Source organism: Rattus rattus, chromosome 4 (assembly GCF_011064425.1).
Source record: "Rattus rattus isolate New Zealand chromosome 4, Rrattus_CSIRO_v1, whole genome shotgun sequence".
Lineage (NCBI taxonomy): Eukaryota > Metazoa > Chordata > Mammalia > Rodentia > Muridae > Rattus > Rattus rattus.
This window is the reverse complement of record NC_046157.1, coordinates 119,197,219-119,209,638: the sequence shown is the minus strand read 5'-3', so window position 1 is coordinate 119,209,638 and position 12,420 is coordinate 119,197,219. Positions and strand designations below refer to the sequence as shown.

Genomic DNA, 12,420 nt, shown 5'->3' with positions numbered 1-12,420 from the left:
GCTTTCTGTACTATATCATTCTTTATTCAAAATGCTCAGGGCCCGAATTGTTTTAGATTTTAGAGTTTTTCAGATTTTGAAGTAGCATAGGAAGCTAGAGCCTCCCCAGTCAGCTGTCCAGTTGAAAGCCCGAAATCCAGGTTGTACTGTCAACATGCTTGTGAATGCTCAAATTATAGATTTTCATGTGGGGACAGTTCATCCTGTGTGTTCTGAAAATTATGAGAAATCAAGTAAGAAAACAAGCATTTTCTAAGCGAATTCTGCAAGATACATAATGTTCCAGCTCTACGTTTGGTTTCGTTTTATTTCCTTTCAGCTGTGGGTGAACATTGTGAATGGGGACATCCAGGACTCCACACGCTCAGACCTGTATGAATACATCGTTGACTTTCTTACCTACTGCCTAGACCAAGAGCTGGTGTGGACCCATGCTGACTGGCTGTTGCAGAAAAGCCAGGAGGTTCGTGTTTCATAAATGCATCCTCTTAGGAATGGCTGCTAGAAATCTGACACCAAAGCTCCCCCCAGCTTTAGGTGGAAGAGAAAAAAAGCTGCATTCGTTCTCCCCCTGTTTACTCTGTGCCCTTTTATTGCCTTCCTTTGAGCATAAGCAAAACGCAGTCTGCTGTGCTGAGGTTTCTGCAGAGCCCTCCCCCTGCAGAGCCCTCTCATGCCCCTGGTATTCTGAGAACACTCCTGCAGTTCCCCCTTCACTTGCCAGGGAACAGAAATCTGCATTCTGTTCTCTGGGATGGGTACAGGTTCTCACTCTACACAGACTGGCCTTTTGCAAGAGGTGGCTCAGATCTGGGCCACACCGTCCTCTTCTGCTCCTGAGAGGCTGTGGACATGGAGGTGTCCAGTGTCATGAACATGACCTGGCTCATCTTGGAGGCTGAGAGAGAACAACAGTAAAAAAGCCGCTGTGGGCTCTTGGCTCTACAGCAGTGGTTCTCAACTTTCCTAATGCTGTGATCCTTTAATACAGTTCTTCATGTTGTGGTTGACCCCAACCATAAAATTATTTCATTGCTACTTCCCAACTGTAACTTTGCTACTGTTATGAATCATAATATTTTGTTTTGTTTTTTCTTTTTTTTTTTTTTTCGGAGCTGGGGACCAAACCCAGGGCCTTGCGCTTGCTAGGCAAGCGCTCTACCACTGAGCTAAATCCCCAACCATGAATCATAATATTAAATATCAGATATCCATGATATCTGATAGGCAACTCCCAAAGGGGTACCTTTGCTGAGAACCCTTGCTCTAGAGCCAGGCAGCATGCTCAGGACAGAGGGACAGAAACCTTAAAGAGGCTCCACAAGTTACCAGGACTAAGGTAGCAGGCATAGCAGATCCATTTCCTTGGCTTCCCTGGTAGAGATAAGATCAGACCCTGATGCAGGGTAGGACAGAGCAGGGCAGACTCCTGTTATCCATCCCACTTCCTGAGCTAGGTCAGAGTCCCTATTCCTCTCATACTGAGACATTTAAAACTGCATTTATGTATTTATTTGTGTGTGTTTGTGCACATACATGTATATACATATGCCATACTGTATGTGTGGCAGTCAGAAGACAGTTAAGGTTCTCACTTTCCACTGCGTGTATCTCAGGGATTGAACTCAAATAGTCAAGTTAGCAGGAAGGACCTTGCCTCCTAAGCCTGCTCCCTGGCCCTTGCATTCATCTTTTATGTCTGTGCACATACCTACAGAATGCACCTGCACATGTTCCTGCAGTGCAGATACAGTGTCATGAAAGGTTTGGGTCCTTTCCATTTACAGAGTTATCTCAGCCAAACACACAGAATTATTCTGTGTGTCACGTGGTGTCCCTCCACGTGACCTCTGTCATCTCTTGGAGGTCGTGGTTCACAGATGGGGTTAACAGATTCTTTCAAGGTCATGTAGGCAAGCAGAGCCAAGAAACAGTCCAACCTGTAGCTGTGTTACGGGTCTCATGTTTGGGGTTCACAGGGTATGTGAGCATGTGTGCATACACACATGTGAGCAAGCAACAGTACACATGTCAGTGCAGGGAGAACCCAGCAAGGTGTAATGGCTCCGCATGGCAGGCATCGGAAGGCAGCCTGGAAGCAGTCAGGGACTGCACGCTCAGAAGGCAAATTAGCCCAACACAGTAATAATCTGCTAGTCAGACAGCGTGTTCAGAGAGCCAAGAGCACACTGTGAGTTTTCATACTTTCTGGATTTTCTCACTTGATCTTTGCAAGAACAGCCTCTATTTGGGATCATCTTAATAGTGCTAGCGTTTGTTGCATGGCTGTCAAAGTCTGTTACCAGTGACTGCTCCACTTGTTAGTTTCCAGCCATCTTAAAAGAAATCCCGGCAGTGTGTGGGAAGGGTTACTTAGTGCCTCTTTCCTGTCCGTGGCATACGCTTTGTTTGGTCTTTCTTGCTGGACCATTTTTTCCTCCATATTTTTGAGATAAGTGTGACATATGAGAAGTTGTACCTGCTTATCATCAGTGCATCCTGCATGATGGTTGTAGCCAAAACATGACTGTTAAGTGACCAAAAGAAAGACCAAGAAACTGAATTGCTGCTCTTTCTGCAGGTTGGAGTTCAGGTTTTCACCAAGAGACCTTTGGACGAGCAGCAGCAAACTAGTTTTAATCCAGACGACATTATTAGTTGCCTTAAGAAATACCCTAAAGCCCTGGTTAAGTATCTGGAACATCTCGTTATCGACAGGAGATTGCAGGTGAGCACACAGCCTAACAGAAGGTCACTGACAGCCTAGGAGAGGGAACCTGACTGTCGCTTTTGGGGCAGGTCTTACTCCCTGGTCACTCAGTCTGCCTGTTGATTATGCGAGGCTGTGTGAGCCTTAGTGACAGAGACCTGGAGGGAGCAGAAGTAGATGCTCTACCTCGAGTCTCATCTCTACCCCACCTTCGTCTTCGCTTTGTTATTGTCCTCACAGGAAATGGGAGAAGCGGTGTCATTTACAGAATACCTAAAGCCTTTTTCTCCCAGGTGTCCCTGACATGCGTTAATCATCTTTCCATCATTGTGATAAAATATCCGAGGCAATTAACTTGTGAAGAGCAGAGGAGTTTACCCCACAGTTTTTCAATCTGTGACAGATTGTCCCATTCTTTTTTATTAGGTTTCTTAGCAGAAAAATGCAGTGTTGTATCCAGAAAGTCAAGAGGGCAGGGTAGGGTTTTGAGGTTCCACTGCCTCTACTATGGTCCCCCTCCTTCCCATTGACCACATTCCTTCCAGGCTCTATCCCCACCCCCAGTAGCTGTCCCATGGGGACTTTGAACACATGGGCTTTGGGAACACATTTAGCATCCGAACTATAGCAGTACAGACTATAATGCCCCCTCTGTGTTGGGGTCCTGGAAGTTTCCAGTCCCCTGAGGGTACCCTGTCCATTGTATTCGAGAATCTGCCCAGCCTCCCTCATGTAAACACTGTCTGGTGCATCCCTGATTCCCACAGAAGGAAGAGTACCACACCCACCTTGCCATCCTCTACCTGGAGGAAGTGCTTCGGCAGAGGGTGCCCCCTGGAGGAAAGGATGTAGAAGCCACCGAGACACAGGCCAAACTCCGGAGGCTGCTCCAGAAGTCTGACCTGTACCGTGTCCACTTGTTGAAAGGTGAGGATAAACTTGGCATCCCCGTGAGAGACTTCTGTGGGGCCGAGGGAGCTTTGTCCCAGAGTGCAGCATTTGGGTTCCATAGGGTGATTCCGTGAGCCCCTTTCCTCAGCTGTCCTGATGGGTTTTGGATTGAGCTGTAAAACACATCATTTATGATTCACCTTCTACTGGCTTTGGTACCTTCCTCACTCTGTATCCCTGGGGTGGCACCTGCACCCCACAGGCCCCCAGATCTGCTGTGTTCCAGCCCCTTAAGAGAAATGTCATAGTCCAAGCACAGAATCTGCAGCTCCCGTCTCCGTTTTACCTCTGTCTGTGCCCTAATATGGCAACCTCTTAGCAATTATTTGCTGACATTTACTTTACTGTAGGACAGGGGTGGAGCCTGTGTGCTGTGGCATCTGTGCCTGCGTCTGTACTTGACACAGGCGATGCAGCCAGCCCTTTACTCCCTCGCCCCCAGGCTGGCGATATCTGCCTCGGGCATTAGGTCTCAGATACCAGTGCCTATCACTTTGTATTAACCTTGGCACTGAACTGAGAGTTGTCCTGGGAATATCCATTGCAGAGGGTAAGAACTCGTGTTGTCCTCTATTTCGCAGCCCACAGGAGAGCAAAGTGACCTGGTCAGTAAGACTCAGCCCATCAGCCCGCTAAGGGCGAGCCTTGATCAGGTCTGACACTGCCCCTGGGCTGTGCCATATTCTGGAAGCCTAACTACAGGGGGAACAAAAGAAAAGTTTTTACTTCTGTTCCAGAAACTTGTTAGATAATACAGATAGGATTCTTTTAAATACCTTGAACCCACATTCCTTTCAGTGAAGCATGTTTTAAGTTGGAATAAAGGGGTTGAGCATAGCTTTTACAGTAAAGCGAATATTTGAATTTTTTCATAGATTCTGCATCTGCATATCCAACCAACTGTGACTTGAAGATATTCAGCATAAATATCATATTATGTTAGCCATACTTCACTGTATCCTAAGTCATCAGAGGTGATGTCAAGTGTATAGTGTTACTCAAAAACACTGCGAGGGATTTGGGGGCCTTTCCAGGAGGGTCTTCATTCTGGTCCTCCTGAAGACATGGACAGACAGTCATTCCCCTGCGTGTTAGTCATAGGATTCTGTAGTGGGAAGGCGGAGCATTGTAACTGCAGACAGGAGCCAAGGCTTTGGTGATGCTTTAGGGCTCTTTTGGGACCAGACTCACCTATTTCCTGAACATTAACAGTGAAAGCTATCTTCAGTTTTCCTGAGTCACCAGGGGAAATTCTAAGGAGTCACCTCCCTTGATCATCTAGGTGGCACTATTTAGCAATGTCTAGGTAGCTAGAGAGCCTGCTTCTGCCGAGGCTGCAGGAGCATGCAGGGGAGCCCAGCCCGCCAGCCCAGTCTACAACTGAGTGCCAATTTTGTCTGATAGAGAAAATCCAGGGTGCTGGCCTGCCCATGGAAAGCGCCATCCTCCACGGGAAGCTGGGTGAGCATGAGAAGGCCCTGCACATCCTGGTGCACGAGATGGGGGACTTCTCTGCAGCTGAGGACTACTGCCTATGGAGCTCCGAGGGTCAGGATGCAGCCTGCCGTCAGCGCCTCTTCCACACGCTGCTTGCCATGTACCTCCGTGCAGGCCCCTCTGCCCATGACCTGACCGTGGCTGCTGTGGACCTGCTGAACCATCATGCCAGGGAATTTGATGCCACCCAGGTTCTACAGCTGCTGCCTGACACCTGGTCGGTGCAGCTTCTCTGCCCCTTCCTCACAGGGGCTATGAGGGACAGCATCCACGCCAGGAGGACCACACAGGTGGCTCTTGGCCTGGCCAAATCAGAAAACCTGATTTACATGTATGATAAGGTGAGTGCCTAGCCTTCATGCCAGCTTGCTCCTCTGCCAGCCCATGTGGCATGGGAGGTAAGTTTTTAAACTATGACAAGATGGTCTTGGCCAGTTTTTATTCCCACTCTCCAAATTTGATTGTTCCCACCAAGATGCAGAGATCTGTATGGGTAGCATTGCTGAGGCATTTTCCCCTTTGGACACTGATAATCAGGACACTGTAGAAGCTGAGTGTAGTCACCACTATAATCCCAACACTTGGGAGGCTGGGGCAGGAAAATGGTCAGAACTGAAGGTCAACAGAGAGGCATAGTAAGTTTCAGACCAGCTGGGCTTCAGTGCAAGACCCTGTCTGAGACAAACAAAACCAGGGGAGGATGCAGGGAAAGTGGAGAGAGGTGATCCATGTTGGAGTGGACACGCCCCTGATGTATTGTTTGAGTACTTAATAGCATTATGTGTGGTCTGCCAATGACAAGTCCTTTGCACAGAGTGTAGAACTGAGGCTTGTGATAGTCACAAGGAAGAGCCCAGAAGTACCTCCCAGGCCAGTTCAGAAACCCGCAGAATTCCATTTCTGCCCCACATGGCTGTCTAGAAGAGGGGGAATCATGGGAATCATGCTCTTCTATAAATAAGCCTCCTTAAGCCCCTGTGGCCTGGAACATGCAGTCTCCCTCACCTCTTGTCACTTCCCTGCTGCTTCCCAGTTTATATCTGGCCTTGCCTGCCTGGCCACACAGCATGCTGTCCTACCTCCTGTCCTTGGCACATGCTGACCCCTCCCCCCAACCCTCCCAGGAGTATATTACCTTTTTCTCTGTGAACACCTGCCTGCTTTGTTTCGTCTTGTTTTCTACCTCAGAGCCTTAAGCTTTAAGGCCTTTTGCTTCTGTCCTCTCTTACATTTCCCTCGTACTAACTCGCCTGGCCTGCTGGCTGAGGTTACTAGTTCATGCCGGAGAATTTGGTAGTTGCTGCTTGCTCCTGCCAGTGACTGACTTGTCCAGACTGACAGAGAGCGTATAGAGAAGCCTCAACTTTTGCAATTCAAGTTCTAAGTTTTGGACTAGGGCCCATAGTGCTGTTTCTTACGACTTCCAAAAAAAGGAAATTGTGATGCTGGGAATGTGCCACTAATTAACTGAGTGACTTCTACCAAATCCCTGATCTGGGTCCTGCTTTTTATTTGCAAATGAGGTTCTTCCTTGATCTGATAGCCATGACTCTGTGACAGTCTTGGGGTTAAAACAGTCAATGCTTTGAGAGTGCTGAAGTTTATATAGAAATTTCCAGACACAAAACGGTTGCTTTAAGAAGACCGACTCCTGGGCTGGAGAGGTGTCTCAGAGGTTAAGACTGCTTACTACCTTTGTGAGACCTGGGTTCAGTTCCCAGCACTCCACTGGTGGCTCACAACTCTAGTTTCAGGGGTCTGACGACCTTTTCTTGCCTCTGCAGGTATCTGGTGCCCATAAACTCATGCAGACACACAGTGTATACACGTACACGCACACGCACACACACGCACACGCACACAGAGATCTTTAAAAGGAAAGCAACTCTGCCACTTCCTCTGTCTGCCCATTAAGAAGGTTCTGTGTATTTCCATTTCTCATGCCTGATGCCCAGAGTTGATAGGGAGCCATAGTCCACAGCAGAATGTTGCCCACCCTGACTCGGCCCACTGCTCACTGTCGCTTTCTGTTTGCAGATGAAGCTGAAGGGAAGTGCCATCTGGCTCTCGGAAAAAAAGCTTTGCCAGCTCTGCCAGAACCCTTTTGGTGAACCTGTGTTTGTCAGATACCCAAATGGAGGGCTTGTGCACACCCACTGTGCCGCCAGCAGACACACAAACCCCAGCTCGCCCAGCCCTGGCACTCGGACTTGAAAAGCCTGGTTCCAGGCTGCAAAGGGATTCCAAGTCCTTTCCAAACCTGTTCATTTGTGTGAGCCGGAACAAAGGGAAGGTGTGGGCACCAGGGAGATGCTGTCCCTGGGAAACAGGGCGCTTCACTGCTGATTGTTCTTTGTGTGAATGTCAATGGAAAGGCCTGACCCTCTCCCCTCCCCCATCCCATCCCAGGACAGTGACAGTCCAGGAGGTTACAGTCATCCAAAGCACAAGCCAACTTTGAAAGGCAGGCGGTGTAGACACAGGCGGGGCCTGGAAATGGGGTCTGCCTGGCCCAGGCAAGTGTCCAGGGTGCAGAGGCCTGAGCTGGGCTCCTTGCCTTTAAGGAGGTGTACTCTTCATATAGGCTTCACGTCTGCCCTAAAGTGGACGTAGTTTCTGTTCTTCCCATCCATCTGTCAACCTCTGAAACCCTCTGCCTCGGTTAGTTAAGCACTTACTTGGTGTGAAGTCCTATGCTTCTGGCTGCCTAGCACATGGAAATCTATCTAGAAAGAGATAAAGCTTGAAGCAGACGGGATGGTGAAATGATTCAGGGGGCAACGGCACTTGCCACCAAGCCTGACAACCTGAAATCAATCCCCAGAGCCTACATGAGGAGGGAGAGAACACGCGCTCGCATGCACGCACAGACACAGACACACACACACACACACACACACACACACACACACACAACCTGAAATCAATCCCCAGAGCCTACATGAGGAGGGAGAGAACACGCGCTCGCATGCACGCACAGACACACACACACACACACACACACACACACACACACACGGTGGGGAAAAGAGGAGAGGTCTAAGTGGAAAGATCCTTTGCCCATCCTGAAGACTGCAACAGAAAGGAGACCCAGGTGTGTGAGGGCCCAGAGTAGGTTCCTTCTCATCCACTTGCAACTGCAAACACCTCGATGGACATGCACAACTCACATGTCTATTTGAATTCATATCATCTTCATAGTTTCATTTGGAATTTCTCCAGCCATATTCACTGCAGATATCTCTTTCCTTGTTAAAATGTACCTTCTACTGAACACTTGGGAAATTCAAAGGGAAATGTGACGAGTAAGCCGGTGAGCCTTCCAGGAGAGGCTCATGCTGGCCTCCTCCCCGGCGGGCGGGCAGCTGTCAGGGCTGCTTTCCGATGCTCTGCCCACAGGCGTTTCTGCAGGATCCTAGGCGAGGCTACCTTATCTGCCAGCACTTTCCATGCCTGCCCGGAGCTTTCCTGAACCCTCAAAGGAAAGGTCTCATCTGTGACCAATGGACTTGGTGTCTCTGTCACATCACAGACAAACTGCAGCTCTTGCCATTCCCCTGCTCTCTGAAGTCATCCCTGGGATGGTGACTCTGAGAACCTCAGGTCAGATCGCGCATCTCTACCAGGATGCTTGGAAAAGAGCATCTCCTAGGCTGACGGGATGGCCACAGGACACACCCCACCCCATCTGCCAGCCCCCCACCCCCACCCCAGCTGTCCATTCTTGACAAAATGATCTCTGCACTTAACAATAATCCATATATTTCTTTTCCCTTTGGGATTCCAAGTAAGCCAGGAAGTAAAAGCACCCGTGAGTGACCAGGGGACTGGCACCCTTTTCCCTACGTGAGTTGAATGTCTGAGAATAAATGATGACGTCTCCTTGCAGCTCCACTGTGTCAAGGATGACTGAGAATGCTCTTCTCACTGCGTGTCATTACAACCTACGAACTGGTGGTTTAATCTGAGCACTGTCAAACCTGAAAGCACCGTTTTTCCACGCACAGAGTGGGTGCGGTCTCAGGAAGGGCTTGTGATTGCTCACTGCTAACGTGAGGGACCCTTGTCTCTTCTCTGAGCATTGATCGATGAAGTCGAGCAGCCCAGCCCCGCCCCCACCAAATCCTTTAAAGCAGACAGTTCTACAAGGTGGAGAGCCACCTCACATGTTACAAACTCTTATTTCCTTACCTTCCTCAAACTCTCCCAGGGGCCATTTCACAAATCCCATTTTTAAAATGAACACAGCATAGTTTTGTCACAGCCCTGCTCTCTTGTGACTGTCCCTGGGTAGCACAACAGCTGGCACTCAGCTCCTTCCTCGGGCTCTGTAGCCATGCTAGCTGGAACTGCACAGGCTGAGCTCGGGTCACATTGGCATCTGGAGGGGAGCAGGAATGTTCAATTTGACTGTTTACCTGCTTCTGCCTACCAGGCCTGTCACCTACGCTGTGGGCACTAGGTCTGAGCACAGAGCTTAGAGAGGCTCTGTGAGCCGTGGTCGACAGTCCTGGAGCACAGAGAAATGGGTCACACTGTCATGGGGCACCTGTTGCACAACCAGGGCAACCCTTGCTTCCTGCTTGCTCTCCCACAGGAATCTGTCATCATAGCTTCCTTTGCCTCTTAATGGGTCCCAAACCCACAAGATGTACAAATGTAAACTTGATGATTTTATTAAAATTCTTCTAATTCTTTGTTCTTTTCTTGGGTCATTTTTAAAAATAAAAGCCACCTTGATGAAGTGCTGGTTTCCACAGATGCCACTCAACCATAAGGAGTTCTAGAATATAGCTGTACTCTGACTTTTCCTGTGCCCATGGAAGTGCCCGCAGCAGCTACAGCTGTCCCTCAGGCTCTGCTATGACTTGGCTGGATTTTAAACTCTCTCTACCTCAGCGTTTATCTCCTGCTTATTCTTAGGACACTCCTGCATACGCAGTGCCTCCAGATGAACAGTGCACTGGGGAGTTGTGAACCAAGATTCTGGGTGACCTGACTCATTCTCCTTGGAGCCAGATGGTCTTAAGCCCTATGCTCCTGCATTCCTAATCCTGAGCACATTCCAGAAAGATAAACAAACCTTTCTACTTTCTTGGGGTGAAGAGATGCTTCCCTGGGTAAGTGCTTACCACACAGCATGAGAACCTGATTTGCAATCCTGGAACCCATGTTGAAAACCAGAAGTTGGCTTGGAAGCCCAGAGATATGGAGGACAGAGACAACATTGCTGCAGGTTGGGTGAGAGACTCTGTCTTCAAGGGAATAAAGAGGGAAAGTCATAGAGCTGGACACCTGGGAGCACCCTCTTGCCCCATGCACTCCCAACACATGAGTGCATGAATTTTTTTTTCAAACCCCCCCCCCCCGAAATGGTCACAGCAGGTCTGAGCAAAGCTGTTGAGTGCCACTACTCTCATGGCTTCAATCCCGAGTACCGCTCCATTCCAGAGCAAAGTAGGGGATTTGTTACTACGAGGTTCTTTCTGACTCTTCCAACCCTACTTTATCACATGGCGGAGTAAATCTCACATCAGCAAGTGAAGCAAGTTGTCATGGCTCAGATTGCAAACAGGGAAATTGGGGTAATGTTCTGGTGATTTTACTCTGGTGCCGGGTCAGCAGGATGGTCCCCGCCTGCAGATTCTCCTGCTGGCACTTTGCCAAGCAAAGAGACCCCCCCAAAACAAACCTGGGGTCACTTGGACTATCACAGGTGGTGTGTTCAGAGAAGTGAGGTCACATCTGTTTTTTTTTTTTTTTTTTTTTTTTTTTTTTGTAATTTTAATGATATACACACTGGTATCCTAGTGTGTATTAGCATATTAGGTAGTAAGAAAACAAGATATGGTGGAAGCCAAACTGGATAGAGGCTGGACTGAGAAAAAGACCAGCATTCACACCAAATTGTGGAACTACTACAAAGATAGGAGACAAGGCAGAGAAAAAGTAAATTGTTCTAAATGAGTCTTGTGGAGGCAAAAGACTGGCGTCTGCCTCAGTTAAATGGGCTGTGACTTGTGTTAGGAGTAATTAGATATTAACTAACACCCCATTTGCTCCTAGCGGACCTGTCAACCTTAGCGTCTGAAATGAAAACCTACAAGAATCTAGACCATATGGATCAGAGACCTTTTCACCTTCTCGGAAAAGCTCAGTGGCTAGAGCACCATCTAAAAGCTTGTTAACATGCCGTTTGGAGAAAAGCACTGAATTAATGACGCCTGCTTTTCTTTAGCTTGCAACCAGGGAAGGGAAACAAATAGCTATAATTCAGTCTGCAGCCTAGAGTTGTAAATTAGCTAAATGAGATCACATGGCAAGAAAGAATTAGAAAGCAACACACACAGCTAGTGGGACAAGTGTGACTATCAAAAAGATGCTGGCTCTGACATTCCACCTGGACCATGGGGTCGGTCTCATCCATGATCATGGGGTAGAGCGGGTCCCTTCAAGTGTTAACTTTACGAGCAGAGGAATCAGGGTAAGGTAATGTTGCCCTCCAGGGCTGAGGGAGGCCTGGGAGCACCTATCACATACATCCTGCTCAGCAGTGTGGCTATGGTGTGTCTGTTTCTATGGGATGTCAGGACTCACACCTTACTGCATGCTCTCTGTCCAGGAAAGTGACCCCATAGCCACCCACATGGGTCCTAGCTCCGCTGTCTGCTGTTCAGTTTCTCCTGTCCTCCAGACTGGGCTAAGGAGCATTTTGCTTTGTCTCTGGCTTCTTCGAGTCCTTCACCACCACAGTTGCCTTTCTCTATGGAAGGCTTTTCTGTTACTTACTTGAGATAGTAATTTTTTTCCCTTCAGATTCTATTTGTGTTCTTCTAAGCTCAGCAGACAAATCCCAGCCTAATCTCAGGAATACGAGCTAGAATGACCTGGTCTTCATTGCCTACAGTTAAGCTGATTTGCCCTCAGTGGTCCACACAAACATTTGATTTACCTGGATCAGTCGATGCTCATGATAGAATTGGGAGTTGGGGGCAGGCTGCCCAGTGTCCTTCCCTCTCACCTCTGTAGTCAGGATGTTACAGGAAAGCCTCCAAATCCGTTCTAAATTGTATCAATACATTGCTGAGTTACAGACCACCATTGACTGAAGCTTATAAATATGTATAACCAAATGCTAAACTTGTGCTTTCTTGAGAATTAGAGGAGAAGAAAGCATTTCTTGGTTGTTTGCATAATAATGTGCACCTCCCAAAACAGTTTCTTTTGACTTCAAATAATTTACCAGAGTATATTTATTTTAT

The 12,420-nt window shown here is 48.3% G+C and overlaps 1 protein-coding gene across 1 annotated transcript in view; it reads left to right on the top strand.

Annotated features, from left to right (window-relative positions):
* Positions 1-7,629, top strand: part of Tgfbrap1 (transforming growth factor beta receptor associated protein 1) — a 47,757-nt gene extending 40,128 nt beyond the window's left edge. The window contains exons 9-13 of the mRNA XM_032901027.1: positions 320-463; positions 2,582-2,728; positions 3,478-3,637; positions 5,066-5,499; positions 7,196-7,629. Of these exons, the coding sequence (XP_032756918.1) occupies positions 320-463; positions 2,582-2,728; positions 3,478-3,637; positions 5,066-5,499; positions 7,196-7,372 (1,062 nt within the window). The 3' untranslated portion in view covers positions 7,373-7,629. The remainder of the gene's footprint in view (positions 1-319; positions 464-2,581; positions 2,729-3,477; positions 3,638-5,065; positions 5,500-7,195) is intronic.
* The last annotated feature ends 4,791 nt before the right edge of the window (positions 7,630-12,420 follow it).